Source organism: Gastrolobium bilobum, unplaced genomic scaffold (assembly GCF_033153095.1).
Source record: "Gastrolobium bilobum isolate Gb01-03AN ecotype WA unplaced genomic scaffold, APGP_CSIRO_Gbil_v1 utg5634, whole genome shotgun sequence".
Lineage (NCBI taxonomy): Eukaryota > Viridiplantae > Streptophyta > Magnoliopsida > Fabales > Fabaceae > Gastrolobium > Gastrolobium bilobum.
The window spans coordinates 236,600-254,707 of NW_026898133.1; the positions used below are offsets into that span (position 1 = coordinate 236,600).

Here is an 18,108-nt window from a genome sequence, read left to right on the forward strand (position 1 = left end):
CGAGACTAGACTGAGGACCCTCTGACAGTAGCATGAACTTAATGAAATTCCTGGTGAAAATGCATGTTGATTTGGGAAAAAACTTCCCTTTCCATTTAACGTGATGTTGGAACCACACCTTGACTACCTGCGATTTATGAAGTTGATAGTAAAATCTCCATAATAATGATATTAAACTACTTCATTTTATTCAAAATATGGGGTTATCTGGCAGAAAGCCAAAGAAATATCATTAGTTTCTTCAAATTATGAAGCAGACCTTAAACTCTTTTCAATATAATATATTTCATGACATTTGATAGGCTGTAAGTGCACAACAAAGGATATTCTAAAATTTTCCGTTTGCACTAGTGAGTTTTATAAACTGAGTATCCCAACTCATTTGCTTGGCCAAAATGGGGTTGGTGGAAAATTTCACGGTTGCAATTTGGCGTATCCAACATGAATCATACTCCCTACGATTAGTCACTCAAATCAAGATCCAAAGGGCATTCAAATGCACTTCTATTAAGCTTTATCATTTCATAAACTCCATCTAGCAAAGCAAAAATTTCGTAGCTTTGTGGATGTGACCTATCCTCCACAATGAACTTATGCAGTTGACCTCCCTCTTCAATGAAACTATGTCCAGCTGCTTTTGTAATTTGGCTTCCCTTCATCACCTTCCGGAGCTTTGCAACTCCATCCCATTGGCCAGCTGATGCATAAATGTTAGAAAGAATGACATAGTTTCCTGGATTCCAAGGCTCAAGTGCAAATAGTGACTCTGCTGCTATCTCAGCCAGCTCAATATTACCATGGAAGCTGCAAGCTCCCAAGAGAGCCCCCCATATTACAGAATCTGGTTTCATGGGCATGCTTTGTATGACCTCGTAAGCTTCACTTAATTGCCCAGCACGGCCTAGAAGATCAACCATGCAGCCATAGTGTTCTAGTTTGGGAATAATGTGGAAGCACGTTGCCATTGACTTGAAGATATGCCTGCCTTTTTCAACCATGCCTCCATGAGTGCATGCCAAGAGGAGCCCCACGAATGTCACATCATCAGGTGAAATTCCTTCTTTCTGGAACAATCAGTGACACACACACACACACACACACCAATGTTAGTATCTTTTAGAACTACTTAAAGGTTCAAAACAACTGCGAAAAAGGGTTTATTATGACGTCTGTGAAGGAAATTAAGAACAGAGCCAACAAAGCTGCTTACCAGCATTTGATCATAAAGTTCAAGGGCCTTTCGACATTGTCCATGAACAGCCAAACCCATGATCATTGAATTCCAAGAGCACAGGTTTCTCGAGCTGCCAATCTCATCAAACACCCTCCAAGCAACATCAATCTTACCACATTTTGCATACATCTCCAATATAGCATTGCTCACATACAAATTCTTAAAGAACCCATGTTTCCTTGCGTATGCTTCAATCCTCTGCCCAATCTCCAGCGCCCCAAGATTTGCACAAGCTGGCAAAATGCTTGCCAAGGTTACTTCATTAGGCATTATCTCTGTCTCCTGCTCCATCCTCAGGAACAACCCCAAAGCCTTCTCATACTGTTTGTTCTGTGAGTAACCAGATATCATGGCGGTCCAAGACACCACATTCCTAGAAGGCATCAACCTAAACAATTCCAATGCTCCCTCCATATCACCAAATCTTGCATACCCCGCCATCATAGCATTCCATGTGGGTATCTCTCGGACAGCCATTTCATCAAATAGCTGGCGTGCCAAACCCAAGGTACCCAGTTTAGCATACATATCAAGCAAAGCCGTGGCAGCAAAGACATCAGGTTCAAAGCCTGATTTGATGAAATGGGCATGGAGCATTTGGCCAAGGGAAAGGGTAGAAAGGGAAGTGCATGCAGAAAAGAGGAAGTTGAAAGTGTGTTGATTTGGTGGGTAACCATGAAGACGCATTTGGGAGTAAAGGGAGAAGCATTGGTGTTGGTTTTGGCCATGGGAAGAGTAGGCTTGAATGAGCTTGTTGTAGAGGAAAAGGGTTGGCTTGGGGGCATGTTGGAACACAACATGGGCATAGTTAAGGTTTCGGATTTCAAGTAACTTCTCAATGATGATTTTGGTGTTGTCTATGCCATTTCTCAGTGTGTAACCATGGATTTGTTTCACTTGGTTCATCACTATATACAAATTTTTTTTTTTTGAGTTTGGGTTCCTCAAAAGCTGGAAACTTGAAGTTACCGTGTTTAGACTCAAAAAAATGTCACTTCATAGTACCAACAAAACCACATACGACACATTTTGTGCATGTTTAGTTTACAGCAATAATTTAAGGAAAATATTAGTCTTATAGGAAATTAATTATTTTATGTTATAAATATAAAATACATGGGACTCATTCTTTTAAAAATAAATAAATAAATGAGTGAATCTCAGATACTTTATTTCTATAACATAAAATACTAATCTCCTATAACATGATACTAGTATTCTCTATAATTTAATGGATTTGTTTTTTTGCAGTTACTGCATGTAACACCCCGTTCAAGAACCGGTTTGTTAACATCGCATTATGATATTAAGCGCAGTTACAATCACATTGGCTCAATTAAAAATCCGGATAAATTTTTCAATTTTTAAAACATACCGAACTTATAATACCTAATTGCGTGATCATAACCATATTACCTTGCGGAATCAGATAAACCAAGCTTAACATCATGTTCTCATTCCATTTTTAAACCATTAATTTACTTCTTATTTATTTCACAACTTCTACTATATTTTATATCTCTTCGTTAGCTACGCGTGGGTTCAAACCGCGCTCAAATCGGAGCACTGTAGCCCAAGTTATGGGATTTCCACGAAACGAGCGCGTGAATCCTGCTGATCCCGGCGCGAGCTGTGGCGCGGCGGGCGCCAACGAAACAGAAGCTCTCGATCCATATGGTGCTGGAGGCGCCAAGGTTGGCGCCAGGTGCGCCAGCTGGTGATCCCGGCGCGATTTGCGCTACGAAACAGAAGCTTCCAAGCACTATGGCGCGCGGTGCGCCAAGTTTGGTGCCAGGTGCGCCCAAGCTCTGAAGGTTTCACCAATTCTTAGTATTTTACCTCTAACTAGAGTTGTACTTGTCCAATTCACACAATATTGGTCTCTATGGAAAGCTAAGAAAAATATCTACAACTTCCATACATACACCACGGTCCAAATCTATCATATAAATTCCTCTCCAAAATTGATTTAACGGAAATTGGGCAGCATAACCTTTGTTTTCTCAACGTTTCCCAATCTAACAGCTCAGCTCCTAATAGACAATTCAGCTCAACATTTCCAATATTCATCATGCGTTCATAACCTTGAAGTAAATAACATTACACAAGTTTAATTACATAACGGGGAACTTAGCTACAAAAGGCTATGACCATCCCTTGGCTCTCATCAACAAAAGAGATATCCAAAGGCATGATCATAGGCTAAGTACATCAAATATAATGAGATATACATACGTCAATGCTATCAATAATCAATCCTATACATGTAAATCTACAAAATAACATGTATGATCTCAAAACATCATTTTCTTCATGCATGATCTACTGCAAATAAGGCCGCTTGCCATCAGAGGCTCCTGCAGCTTCCTTACCTGAAAGGGGGTCCCCATAACACGGGGTGAGATATACGAATATATCACAGTAAACCAGAGGTCCTTGGAGATCACTCCCCCCTAAGGTTCACTTTCGATGTACACATAATCATAATAGCTTAACACATTCTTATCAGCAAGCATCACATGGACTTCCAAGAGAGATCCACTAAGGGCTGTTTCTCTTAGGCTCTTACCACATGGAGATCCACATAGGGCTGTTTCCAAGGGAAGTCCTTTCCTCAATCTAGGAACCTCCAAGAGGGATCCACATAGGGTTGTTCCTCTTAGGCTCTAACCACATGGAGATCCACATAGGGCTGTTTCCAAGGGAAGTTCCTACCAATCATCCTCATCATAAAACTATCACTCATAACCTCAATCACAATCCTCAACCATTACCTCATTCATTATTGCTACTTCTATAACCATTCCTCAATTACTCTTAAACGATCAAACATCAACCAATAATCATCAATCAATCATAACATGTATCAATGCATGAATCAATGCATGAGCATGCAATTACAATCATAATTACATATCACATCTCATAAACCATTTCTCCTCCATGGAGTATGGTGGAACACTCAATGGGATCAACCACAAGGTCCAAAGATTTACCTTGCTCTTGAGCTTTCCTCAATTGCACACAACCACAAAGGTTGGTCACTCTACTTGGTCTTCTTGCCTCAATCCTATCAACACAAGGAATACAATCAATTGATACTAATAATATCTTAACATTTAAGAGCATCCTTAATCTCAAGCGTAATTTACTCAAATGACAATCTAAACTCATTTTCACCGTTTATTTATCATCACTAACAACATTTTCAAAGACACCAAGCCTCCATCACACTCAAACTCATAAAACCCCAAAATACACTATTCATCATCATCAACCTCAAGAAACTTCCATGAATACAAGGTTGGAGAAGTGGAAACTTACCACAATAGGTCACACAACCATGCAATAGAAGCCTCCCAAGCTCCCATGGAGGTAGGAGCCATCAATCTCCTCAATTTCACCTAGGGTTCGAATTTTTGAAGGAGAATATCTCTCTCCACAATAACCCCCACTCAAAACTAAACTAGGATTATGGAAGAGGGGAAGATTTTGAGTGGTCTAGGCTTTGGAATCACTCCGATCGGTGGAGAATCGCCCTCTCACCCTCTTCCTTCCCTCCTTCCTCCTTCTCTCTCTTTTTCTTTCTTTTCTTCTTCCCTGGTGCAGGGTGTCGTGGGGAATGAATGGGGTAGGGGTTCTTTTTGGCTTTTAAGTCACTTAACTTAGTTAAGTGACTTATGTGAGTATTGGTTCATCTATCTATTCACTCCATTATACCAAACTTTACCCAAAAGTCTGGAATATTATTCTAGGAATATTAATATTTTTATTTTTATATTTTGGACACTTTTTCCAGTACCCATTTATACCCCTTAACTTTCACTGAGTACACTTTTTACCTCCAAAGTGACTCCAATTCGTTTAATTAAGTCTTATACTTAATTTTACTCATTAATACAGGCTTAATTACTTAATTAAAATTAATTAATTAAATACTTAAGTTTGGGGTATTATACTGCAAATAAGTTATCTGCAGTAAGTCTAGTACGACGTTGTTTTGGGGCGAAAATCACAGTATTTTTGTAATTTTAATTTATTTTGAGGTTATAATAATTTTTATATTTATAATTTTGTAAGATTTCAATACCAAAACGATGTCGTTTTGAGAAAAATGCAGATAACTTATCTGCAGTGACTATAGAAACATTTTTTTCCTAATTTAATCCATACAATTGCATTACGACATTAAATACACTCATATGATATGGAAAAAATCTACAATACTACCGTTATATGTACAATTCACTTATATGAGTGCTCTACATCAGGTAACATATTTTTTGAAAAAAGAAAAAATAACTTTGATATTATAATTATATATTTTTTAAAATTCATTGTTTATAACTCGATTTTGTACCCGGTGCTCGATACGACGGTAACATAGAAAATGCTCTCCATGACATGATGTCATGTCATCTGAAAACATAACAAGTCATTTAAATATAAATCAATGATAATGGAAAAATACAATAGATAAAGAATTTTAATAATAATTTTATTCGAATGCTAATTTTTTTTAAATTAAAGTTGGACATAAGACATACTGATATAATGATACTATTGTATCAAAGAATTTGTCATCATCGAAAATATATACCAATATACAAAGGAAATGTCTGCATAAAAATAACCACTCCGATGTGATGTGTAATTCTCTCTAGTGTTAGTGGTTAGTGAGATTCTCCTTCAGACACCATAGATTATATTTGTAGTGCCAACATATTTTTGCATGCCCACATACATGCATAACACATCATAACAAAAGATGACAGCCATGCTCCTTGTCAAATATCTGGTTACATTTTTCACTGTATAAGAAGAATAACAATGAGTTCAAATAGCAAAGAATAGAATACAATCAATCTTCAAATGGACAAGCTAATATGAGGCGTTTAATATAGGCCTCAAATAAATCCCTGCATGTCCAATGGTGCTGTTGCCTGTATACACCAACAGACCAAACTGAACATAGGTCACCTATATCTATATGGTACAAGAGCTAAAGTGGTTCTCCATGAGAACTAGCCAAATGCAAAGTTGCAAACTCTATGGTCACATAGTTACAAGATTGAGGAACATAATGTCAGGTTCTCCTGGCAGGTGAAACCACATCATGCTGTTGCACAAATCCAAGCATTTAGTTTGCAATCATTGATGCCATGAACAGTTAAAGCATCAAGGGAAGGCTATTCCACATGGTTAGCTCCTCAGCACATGAATTGAACCAACATTTTATATTTTTTTTTTAGAAATATGAAGATTGATCATGAAGCACGTTCAAATGTGCCAATATTCTAGCTGAAATGGATCTCACACTACCATTACCCCGTTGAGTTAAGTCAACTAGAGGCATTTGAGCTGAGGCTCCATACATCTGTTTGAACTCCACTAGCCGAAAAATCCTTTCCAAAGCATTCAGAGACTTCTCCTGCAATCCAGTAGAGGGGGAACCAAGAAATTTTATTATTAGTGGTATGGCATTTGCTTCTGCAAGCACTTTACTACCACTCTGTAGTCTTTCACCTTCAATTAATGTTAATAGAGCATCCAAAGAAGCCTCACAAACTCCAGGGTCAGATTCCCCAAGAGTCCTTGTGAGTGGTGTTACTGCATTAGCTTCCAAAAGGCAAAATGATGATTTGACACTGCATATTCCTCCATGAACTATGCAGCTAATTTCAGCTGGAGCTGAGAAACAACATAGTCCTTTGCGCTTGAGTATTGGCCTGCTCAGTTGAAGTGAACTCTTAGAAAATTGAGTAAGACACAGTGACACACGTTGTTTTGTTAATGTGGTTCCACTTTCAAGCAACTGCACTAACACAGTTATAATCCCAGTTTCAGCTACACTCTTTTGCCATTCCAAGTTTGTTGGAACTGTAAAACGACACAAGGCACCAATGGCATTCTCTACTAACTTACTCTTTTGAATATCTCTGTCTCTCCCATCTCGGACACAATTATAAATGATTTGAAGTGCACCAGCATCCAGAAGCCATTGACTTATCTCGTGAATTTCTGGAAGATGGCATATTATTCCCATAGCAGAAAGTATTTCCTCTTCATCAGATGAAGATTTCAGGATCCGGAGTAAAGTATTGATGCATTTCTGATCAACATTCTCCAGTATGATGGCTTCATCACAACTCTCTACCAAGCAAGAAAACAACTTTACAGCACTTGCTCGCAGGTTTTGGTTTTCGTTCTCACACAATTGAACCAAGTCTGGAACAGCTGAGCACTGTTCATGCATAAGTATACTAATTTAATTATGGTATATTGCTACGCAACAAGAACTGAAAAATAGTTTCAACATATTAGATAATGACAATTGAAGGAGTGACAGAACAGTAGTAAGTGAATTTACAGCCAAACACTGGAAATTTTGGTCCTCAATGCACCATATATTGGTATAGCCATAGGGTATAGTTTTTTTATTTGTTATTTTTTTAATTTTGGTACAAGGTATATAATTAAGCAACCTATTTAAGGGCTAAGGATAAGCAAATGGTGTGGTTCTAGCTAACCAAATTAAATAGAAACTGATGGAAGATTAATGGCATCATCAATGCCACGTGAAAAGAAAAGAAAACCTAACATAGTTCTTAACCATCTAGCCATCCAGTAATGCGTATCATGCCATAACCAGCAAATGCAAATCCCATTTCCGAATATATTAAACTTCTCATATAGAAAAGAATAGAAAATTACTGCTAAAACCTGAATACATCTTTATTAGAATCTACATGAATGCTCAAAAGAATAATGACATGAGCATGGAAAGAAAAGGGGGAAGAAAAACAATCTAACTGATACATGTTTTCTTGCTTCTTCTTCTTTTGGATGAATGTGTTTTACTGCTAATTTGGTTCAGGTAGTTAACTCCTCATCTGTAATCAAAAGGTACACACTATACTTATACCATGTTGGCCAGTAGGTATATTAAACATCAGACATCAGTCATAGCAAATTAATATTAAAGAGTTAAGATTCAGGGAATTAAGGAAATACGAGAACAAGTTTGTTTTTGTCACCTTTGAGCCAAATGTAATGAATTTCTAAACTTAATAGTATGCTTGAAACTACAAATACAATGCTTTCTTGCTTAAGCATATAATATTTATAAGGCTAGAATCTTCCCAGGGTTGTCTTTAGTTAATAGAAAGAGATGTTTGCAAATTTCTTTGTCTTAAACATGATTATCATGATAGACACTTAGTAAGGTGGACCTTCTAAAACTTAAATGGTGTTGCCTTGCTTTTCTAGATCTGTCTGCTTTGACAATGTTGAGTGAATTACCTATTTAGAGCACTAGTGATTCTCAGAAAAACATTTCTATCTGTAGTAAATGCACATAGCTTCAGTAAGATTCATACCTCTTTTAGCTTGGTCCTGATATATGAAGCCGAGGGTGACTGACACAAGGCATGAAAGGTCTGGATAATGTTTTGTTGCACATCAGGCGGTGTGACACTAATTAAAGAGAAGAGGTTAAAAACATCATCATCAACTTCTAGTAATAAAACTGGTGTTTGAGCATCTTCTTGAGAGATAGTTGATTCAGCAAGTAGCTTAATTATGGCAGCTACGTCTTTCCACAAACTTGAGGTTTGTATGCTGCGATGGAAAAGGAGGTCAAGTAATGGTCGCACAGCCCCTCGACCAATCATTTCCAGTCCATTTTTCTTTAAACTGGATAGATTCCGAAGAGCTTTGATGGCCTCTGTTTTCACCTGAAGATCATTATGTGAGACCAAGTAAAGAAGAGGAGGCAGCACACCACCATCAAACAAGGACTCCTTATTGTGGTCAGTTAACTCCATTTCTGCTAAAGTTGTGGCCATAACCATCTTTACATCATCTGGTCCTGCATAGAGAGATAAAGAGAAACAGGTTATGGTAAAGGCTTGTTCTCACACAATCATCACCCTTCTCTGAAATAGTGTCCTTAACTGAAATTTATGCAGTTCTTTGAAACCATAACAAAAATCATAACATTTGTTTAATATATAACTAGTTGAACAAGGAAAAATATAATTCTTCTCTTTCACATTATATGCATATCTTTTAAAAGAAAAAGAAGAGGGTAAAAAGAACTTGCAATGGAACACTAATACACGGACTCAACTTATGTAGGTTAAAGATTAAACCTGTGGAGAGACGCTGCAATAAATGCTTGAAATAATTTGTCTTTGCCATCTGTATAACATTATGATCTGAGTATGAAAGGTTCTCCAATAGCTCCGTTGCATCTCTGGCAGCTTGATTGTCATCTCCACTAGACATAGTCACCAATAGCAGTATGCAACCTTGAGCTTTTCCAATGTTTTCTCGTGCCAAATCATATTTGCATAATTCGAGCAGTAAAGCCACTGCAAACTTCCTTTCCCCTTGACGACGTCCAAGAGAATGGACAATTGATTCGATTGCATTATCAACGGTTGCAATTCTTTCCTGCAGAAAAGGAAGTTCAATGGCGTGGTTGAATGTCCAGTATGAAATCACATGTAGTTGAATATGAAGTAAAGCAGCAATTATTTGTAAGTTTCAATATTTGGTGAATAAGACAGAATTAGGGGCTTAGAAATGCAGATGCAACCATCAATCTCATAAACATAAATTGAAACAATCTGAGAAGAAAACAAGGAGGAAAGTGAGATAAAAGAAAAGAAAAAGGATTAATTCAGGAGTACAATATGATCAAAATTCTATAATGAAATATAAAAGGAATTTGTTTTTCTGTATATTGATCTATGAATAAATTACATAAGGAGTATTTATACAAGAAAGAATAGCTAAGAATGACTCAGCGATGATTAATAACCGTATCAATGAGTCATCAATCCTATCTACTAATTAATAGGAAATAAAAATGGAAATATTTGAATCCTGATTTCCTACACTCCCCTTCAAGTTGGGAGGTAACTGTTGATCATTCCCAATTTGTCAATCAAGTCTTCGAATGTTGGGCGGTGTAGGCCCTTGGTAAGGATATCTGCAGAGAATATGAGATCTTCAACTCTTGAAGACTTCTCAACCAGATTCCTTCACAAACTCTATGAGCTAAAGCTCGAAATTCTGCTTCAGCACTACTTCTTGCAACCACTGTTTGCTTTTTGCTTCTCCAAGTAACAAGATTTCCTCACACATAGATGCAATAGCCTGAGGTAGATCTCCTGTCTACAGACGAGCCTGCCCAATCTGCATCAGTGTAGATTTCAATCGTCTATTTATACCCTTTTGTAAAGAATAATCCTCTTCTTGGAGTGTTCTTGAGGTATTTAAGCACCCTATAGACTGCACTAAGATGTTTCTCCTTGGATGAGTGCATGAATTGACTAATCATACTCACCGCAAAGGCAATGTCAGGATGCGTTAAGATAAGTAAATTAGTTTGCCAACCAATCTCTGATATTGTTCTTTATCCACCTCATTCGCATCTTCAATACCTAACTTGGTATTAGTTCCACAGGTGTCTCAGCAGGCTTACACCCTAACATTCCTGTTTCCAACAAAAGATCTAGAACATTTTTTTTTGTGAGAGTGATGCCTATTTTTCTCCTAGCAACTTCCATACCAAGGAAATATTTGAGAGTTCTAAGATCCTTCAGTTCAAACTGAGCTGCTAGATACTTCTTCAAGGAGTTCAATTCCTCAGTATCGTCACCTGCAAGAATTATATCATCTACGTACACAATAAGAATAGCAATTTTACCATCCTTAGAGTGTTTGTGGAAGAGAGTATGATCAGTCTGTGCTTGAATGAAGCTTCTTCTTTTGACAGCTTGTGTGAATTTGTTAAACCATTCTCTAGGAGATTGTTTCAAACCATATAGAGACTTTTTTAGTTTACACACTGATCCATTTCCCTTTTTAAAACTAGGTGGAGGATCCATATAGACCTCTTCATGTAAGTCACCATTTAGGAATGCATTCTTCACATCTAACTGTTGCAGAGGCCAATCTAGGTTGGCAGCAAGTGATAAGAGAACTCGGATGGTATTGACTTTAGCAACTAGAGCAAAAGTCTCATGATAATCTATCCCATGAGTCTGTGTGAACCCCTTGCAACCAATCTTGCCTTGTATCTGTTGATGCTATTATCTGCATTGAATTTTATTGTAAACACCTATTTGCATCCTACTACCTGATTTCCCTTTGGTAGGTCACTATCTCCCAAGTTCCATTTCTTTCTAAAGCATTCATTTCTTCAAGGACAGCATCCCTCCATTTTTTATCATTGAGAGCCTCATGTATGTTTCTCAGTATCTTTGTGCTATTCAACATAGTATTGAAAGCACGGAACCCTGGGGACAATTTTTCATATGAAATATGATAAGAAATAGGATGAGTAGTACAAGATCAAGTACCTTTTCTGAGAGCAATAGGCAAGTGTAGATCATTTTTATCATGCCACTCAAGTGTTGGGGTGCTGAAACTAGAACTTGGTTCAGAATCCTAGCAGTGTAGAGGCTCTGGGTTATTCACACTTTGAGGAGGCTTTCGCCAGCTATAAACTTGTCTCCACTTTGAGGAGGCTCCTGATGGTGGGGGATTCTAGAGCTCCCCCTGTTTTCAATAGTAGAGGTAATACTGTGGCATCAGTAGGTTCCCATGACTTATCTTCATATGCTCCTATAGACTACCCCTGAAGAGAAGTCAAGGGAAAGAAAGGTTGATCTCAGAAAATGTGACATCCATAGAGACAAAGACTTTACGAAGAGAGGGTGAATAACACTTATAGCCACGTTGAGTAGGAGAATAACCAATAAAGACACACTGGAGAGACTTAGGATCAAGCTTAGACCGTTGATGAGAGGGAATATGGACAAATACAACGCAACCAAATAACTTGAGAGGTAGGGAGGAGATGCCTCGGAAGGAAGGGAAGGTGCACAAACAACTAGAAAGAGGAGACTGAAAGTTGAGAGTACGAGATGGCATTCAATTTATCAGATACGAGGCAGTGAAAATGGCTTCCCCCCAAAGTTATTTAGGAATACTCATGGTGAACATAAGAGCTCGAGCAACTTTAAGGAGATGTCGTTTTTTTCCGTTTTGCTGGGTGTGTCAGGACACGAGCTTTGGTGAAGGATGGCATGTTGGGAAAGATATTCTCCAAGAATAGAGTTAAAATACTCTTTGCCATTATCTGTACGAAGAATCTGTATAGCAACTTGGAATTGGGTTTGAACCATGGCATGAAACTTTTTTAAAAAGGGTGCAATATCTGACTTGTCCTTTAGAAGGTATACCCAACAAACTCGGGAATGGTCATCAATGAAGGTAATGAACCATCGAGCACCTAAAATATTCTATACACGGGCTGGACCCCATATGTCACTATGAATTAAAGAAAATGGGGAAGAGTCATGGTGAGCTTTAGAAGGATAATAAACACGAGTATGCTTGGCAAGTTGATAAATGTCAGAAGAAAACAAACTATGACTTTTATTAATAAATAAGTTTGGTAACAACTTTTGAAGATAGATAAAATTGGGATGGCCTAGCCTACGGTACCACAACATAACATCATTATATGAATCAAAAGGAAACATAGAGTCTTTTTCCACAAAATTAGCTTCATGAGTCACATCCTCCTCAAAGTAGTAAAGTCCATCATCCTCTCTAATACTGCCAAACATCCTATTCGAGTCCTGTTCCTGAAAAACACAACCACGTGGAAAGAATTTAGCAAAACAATGCAACTCAGAAGTTAGCTTGCTAATGGAAATGAGATTGCAAGCCAGAGAAGGAACATGAAGAACTGATGTTAAATTAATCTGCTTAGAAATTTTAATGGTTCTGTGTCCTGCAATCTGGGAGAAGCTTCCATCGGCGATCTTGACCCAAGACGGTTCAGAGTGTGGAGTGTAAGAACAAAACAAGGTCGGATTACCTGTCATATGGTCAGAGGCTGCAGAATCAAGGATCCAATGATTTTGACTATCAACATGGAAAGTTGTACCTTGCTGGGCCACATTACCTGTCATATGCACGACCTTTATTCTATCCTTTTGGCATCCAATTTGCAGGTTTTCCGTGGATTTCCCCACATTTCTCACGGGTATGACCAATTTTATTGCAGTGGGTGCACCATGGACAACCATCCCGTTTTGATTCTTTAGAGAAACGGTCAATGGTACATTTGGCAGCCAATGCAGACATATCATCAAATTTATCAATTGACTCTTTTTCTCCCAGCATAACTCTCCGTCTACTAGTTCTATAGAACTTCAGCAAAGGCATCAGCAAGTGAGGATAACGGTCGTTGCCCCAATATTCGACCACGAACCTCATCAAGATCTCGGTTGAGGCCAGCAAGGAAATCATAAAGTCGTTCCTTCTCCAAGTATTTTTTAAACTGGGTATTAGCTTCCAATCCATTAAGATCGGATGCATAATAAAAATCCAGTTCCTGCCATAAATTTGTTAGTGCAGTAAAATATTCAGTAATAGTCATACCCCTTTGACGAAAGTCTCTCAACTTATTTCTCAGTTCAAAGACTTGAGAGGTTTTCTCCATATCTGAATAATTTTGTTGAACAGCATCCCAACTCTCCTTGGCGTATCGAAGAATAAATAGGTTTGGGCAATCTGTGGTTCCAAGGAATTAGTTAGCCACGCCATTACCAATGAATTATTAATCTCCCAATTTTCATAATCAGAAGCATCCTCAACAGGTTTCTTAATTTTTCCCTCGAGATAACCCATCTTATGTTTTGCCCGGATAACCAACTTAACCGATTGAAAACATTGCAGAAAATTCTTACTGTTCAACCGGTGACTAGTGATCTGCATACCTAAGTGGTCTCCAGAGGACTGAAAATTTGGGGCAGATGAGGAAGCGGAAGAACGATCTGAGGAAGCTATGAATAGATAAAGAAGGTTTGACCGAGGACCAAAAAATCAAGTTGCTCTGATTTTAGATCTGACCACTGGAATAGGTAGAGAAGGGGCCGACGAGATGATCTGGGCAGGTCGCGCTGGAAAAAAATTCCGAGAAGGTGGCGCGTGGTCTACACACGCCGGAGAGTGACCGCGCGTGTGGCGGCGAGTGGGACGTCTAACGGCGATGAGTCCGGTGGCGTTCAACTCGTCGAAGCCTTCTGAGTTGAATGGTTACTCCACCTTCTCGATTGGAGGTCTGTAGGTATGGTTTCTGGGATTTGGAAAAGGTTGGTTGGTGTTTGGATGAATTTTGAACTGGTTTCAGCCTTGAGGGTGGTTGATCTAGGGTAGGAATGAACCCACTCTTGATACCATAATGAAATATAAAAGGAATTTGTTTTTCTGTATATTGATATATGAATAAATTACATAAGGAGTATTTATACAAGAAAGAATAGCTAAGAATGACTCAGCGATGATTAATCAATCCTATCAATGAGTCATCAATCCTATCTACTAATTAATAGGAAATAAAAACGGAAATATTTGAATCTAGATTTGCTACGTTCTATATAAAATTGTGTTGGAAATTATTTTAATTCATAAGCTCATTATTTTGTTGTTGTATTTTCTATTTTCTGTTAATGGTGTGGATGAGAAAGGCCCTAACTAATGTGTCCTTGAATGTCAGATAGAATGCATCACACTAACTTTGAATCTCTTCTCCAGATTCTTCTTTGCCATGTTTGATTTCTAGCCTAAAGAGAAAGTCAGTTATAGGTTCATGCTACTGAAGCCAGAATCATTTATAACAAAAAATGTCCATAATTTTCACCAAAAAAAAAAAAAATGTCCATAACACATTTATTTTATTTAAAACTATAGCCGTTATTGATCAATATATCGGTAGAAAGCCAAATATTGAATGTAGTTTAAGCTGCTACACACATTACTAAAATAGAAAAGGGATAGTATTCATTTAAGTACCTTAGCTTCTTCATTATCCTTTGCCAGCATGGAAAGGATGACAAGAGCATAATTCCTTATATCACGGTTTTTTGAACCAAGAATTTGGATAAGAGCTGGTATGTAATTCTCCAGTATCACCCATTTCCTGTGTTGGTCTTTTTGTTCACACAAATCCTGGAGAGTTCCCAGACTGTGGAGCACTTCATTATCATCTCCAGACTGTATCTTTTCTTTCAGTGTAGCAATTGTAATCATTGTATTTCTATCCTTCCATTCTTCTATGGATTGTTTCAAAGTTCTGTTAGGTCTCAAAATTGATGTGTCTAAAGGAATCAAGGTCAGGGGACACAATTTGTTTCCTTCTGCAAACCACTTCTCTATTGCACTTCTCTCAAATGTTTGCCCTGATGAAGTTTCTACAGGGTCCACCATAACATCTTGGGTGATGGGGCAATAAAATGACTGTAAAGGCTCCAGGATTTGAGTACCCAACGACTGGCGTTTGGCAAAGTATTTGAGTTCCTTTTCCCTAGGTGATGATGCTGCATCAGCCCTTTCCAACAAAGCAATGATCTGATCCATTTGTAGAGCTTCAGCCAAGTCCTTCCTAACGCGGGCATTTTCAATTTCATTCTTAAACTCATCAAGTTCTTTCTTCATTATTGATCTCTCATTTCTAATCCCAACAGCTTCTGCAATGAGAATCAGCAAATTATTGGCATAAGAGCTATCAACATTGTTTTCCCTTATCCCTGACTCAATTTTCTCTAAAATCTCTTCTTCTGCTAAAGCTGCCTCAAACCCAGCTTTTTGCATATTGTCACATAGCTTTTCAATCTCTTCAATTATTCCTGAAGAAAGACCTGATGTGGCTAAAGGAAGAAGACTAAGTGCCCTGCTTATCTCCTTTGTGTGGTTTTCTAAGCGCTTAACAATGGACCTGCAGTTCATTAGGAGATAAACTTTGCTCCTCTTGCTGCATTCTTGCGCCAGTTGCTTTGCATGTTTAACTTCACGATTCATAACCTCAATGGCACTGTTGAATGTCTCAGAATCACTGACTTTTTCTTTCTTCAATTCTTTTAAGATAGGCATAATTCTTTCCATGTAAGATGCAAAATCCTTAAAACTATCCTTCTTCACAAGGACATCACTAGCATAAAATAGGAACTCAGAAATTATATCTATGATTTGAGAAATGGCTTCTGTGGTAGGACCAGAAGTGAACATATCTAGAACCATCATCTCACAATACAATTTAGGCAAGGAAATAAGACCCCTTTTCTTCACATGAAACAATAACACCAACTGATGTTGGCAGAAGGGTTGCAGAAATTTCCTAAGCCTTCTGATCAAGGAATGCTTCCATACCCATTTCAATTCAATTTCAAATGCCTGAATCTGATATCAAAATATCCAAAAAAGAAGAAGAAAATAATCAGATTCATTTACCAATTATTTCTCTACATTGAACTAATAATAAATTGTTATCATAAATTTGTGTACATTACTAACTTTTAAAAAAAAACATTGACAATATTTTGAGTTGCTGAAAAATAAGCCATATTTCTCAAAATTTTAATTTTTCTTCAGGACAAGCAATGGGTTCTGGACCTGGTGGCATCTTGCCCAGCTTATTATTGAAAGCAAGGAAGAAGAGCAAGTTAAGGATCATTGATAAAAATGAATCAAGAAACTAAATTGCTTTGACTACAAACTTACAAGTTCCTCTCCATCCAATCTGCAACATTCAATGACACCAGAAAAATGCTTATGCTAATAATGAATTTTGAAGAACTCAATCCAACTACGGCAGAGTTAAAAGTTGACTTGACTTCTCTTTACCAGAGACTTCTCGGATGCCAAATAATGCCACTTGTTTTTCAGTTGGTCTCCATTAACATTTTCTCAGCTCCCAATCCCAAGCAAAGAGGATAAAAGTCATTTCCCAGAAAAGCTAGTCCCCCACGTATCTCCTTCTTACCCTTTTTGTTAGGCAACAATATCAATCACAAAAAAACATGGAGTCACCATAAACCTACAGATGAACTAAAAATTTCATCAAAACATAAAAATTAAAAGGTAAACAAGAAATCAATAAAGCTTCTATCTTTGTTAAAACGGGTCATATCCACAAGTTGGGTTACCCCATTAAGCATTGACATATATTCTGAGAAGCCAACAAGGGAAAGACTCAAAGTCAACAAGTACCTGAGGAAGACTAAAAGAGTGGAGCCATGAAAATTGAGAACCCCCACTATTCAGCAAAGGAAACTAAGATCCCAGCAAACAGAGAATCTGAGAGACCATTTGAAAGAATCCATTTGAAAGAGCTTGTATACTGTTCATGTTTCTCCTTCCATCCACCTGTTCCAATTAGAAGACACTTAATTAACGTGTCCAAGCCTTGAGGATTTTTCTATCCCATTCCATTGCCTTTGACTTGGTAGCTGCCAAAGGTTTACCATTACGTATAAATTACATGTAAATAATTCTAGTACCTCCTTGCAATAACACGGTTGTAAAGTTTGTCTTAAAGTTCAAACCATGGTACAGAAAATAATGTTAGGTTATGTCGGTCAATCTATGTCCCATTACCTAATATATATATATATATATATATGGGATTGTAGTTTGTCCTTTAACATGACACCATCAAATTTCCTACACACAAAATATTTTGTGGGACCCGCACTTTTTAAAACAAAAAAAAAATTAAAAAAGTTAAGGCACGCAAAACGAATCTCTATAACATTACACAATCACTTTTCCTACAACATAACTCTTATAAAACCCTATATATATATATATATATATATATAGAGTTTTATAAGAGTTACGTTGTAGGAAAAGTGATTGTGTAATGATATAGAGATTCGTTTTGCGTGCTGTAATTTCTTTTCTTTTTTTTCTCTTTTCTTCAAAAAGTGTGGGTCTCACAAAATTTATGTGTTTAAGAAAGTTTGTTGTGTCATGTTAAATGACAAATGCAAATTCCATATATATATATA

At 37.5% G+C, this 18,108-nt stretch overlaps 2 protein-coding genes across 4 annotated transcripts; both read right to left on the reverse strand.

Annotated features, from left to right (window-relative positions):
* Positions 1 to 267: 267 nt before the first annotated feature.
* On the reverse strand, positions 268 to 2,140 carry LOC133313083 (pentatricopeptide repeat-containing protein At5g08510). Its single transcript, XM_061514403.1, has 2 exons — positions 1,211 to 2,140; positions 268 to 1,064 (listed from the first exon to the last, which is right to left on the reverse strand). Exons 1-2 carry the CDS (start codon positions 2,138 to 2,140, stop codon positions 462 to 464), a joined length of 1,533 nt encoding a protein of 510 aa, XP_061370387.1. The 3' UTR covers positions 268 to 461.
* A 3,880-nt stretch (positions 2,141 to 6,020) lies between these two features.
* Positions 6,021 to 17,401, reverse strand: LOC133313064 (U-box domain-containing protein 43-like). 3 transcript variants are annotated; one of them, XM_061514372.1, is made up of 6 exons: positions 17,309 to 17,401; positions 16,820 to 17,135; positions 15,116 to 16,498; positions 9,388 to 9,691; positions 8,614 to 9,104; positions 6,021 to 7,478 (listed from the first exon to the last, which is right to left on the reverse strand). In XM_061514372.1, exons 3-6 carry the CDS (start codon positions 16,340 to 16,342, stop codon positions 6,483 to 6,485), a joined length of 3,018 nt encoding a protein of 1,005 aa, XP_061370356.1. In that variant the 5' UTR covers positions 16,343 to 16,498; positions 16,820 to 17,135; positions 17,309 to 17,401; the 3' UTR covers positions 6,021 to 6,482. The 3 variants fall into 3 exon arrangements, with proteins under 3 accessions (XP_061370356.1, XP_061370358.1, XP_061370357.1); XM_061514374.1 differs by having other exon boundaries at positions 16,820 to 17,082; positions 17,309 to 17,372; XM_061514373.1 differs by having other exon boundaries at positions 16,820 to 17,146; positions 17,309 to 17,354.
* Positions 17,402 to 18,108: the final 707 nt, after the last annotated feature.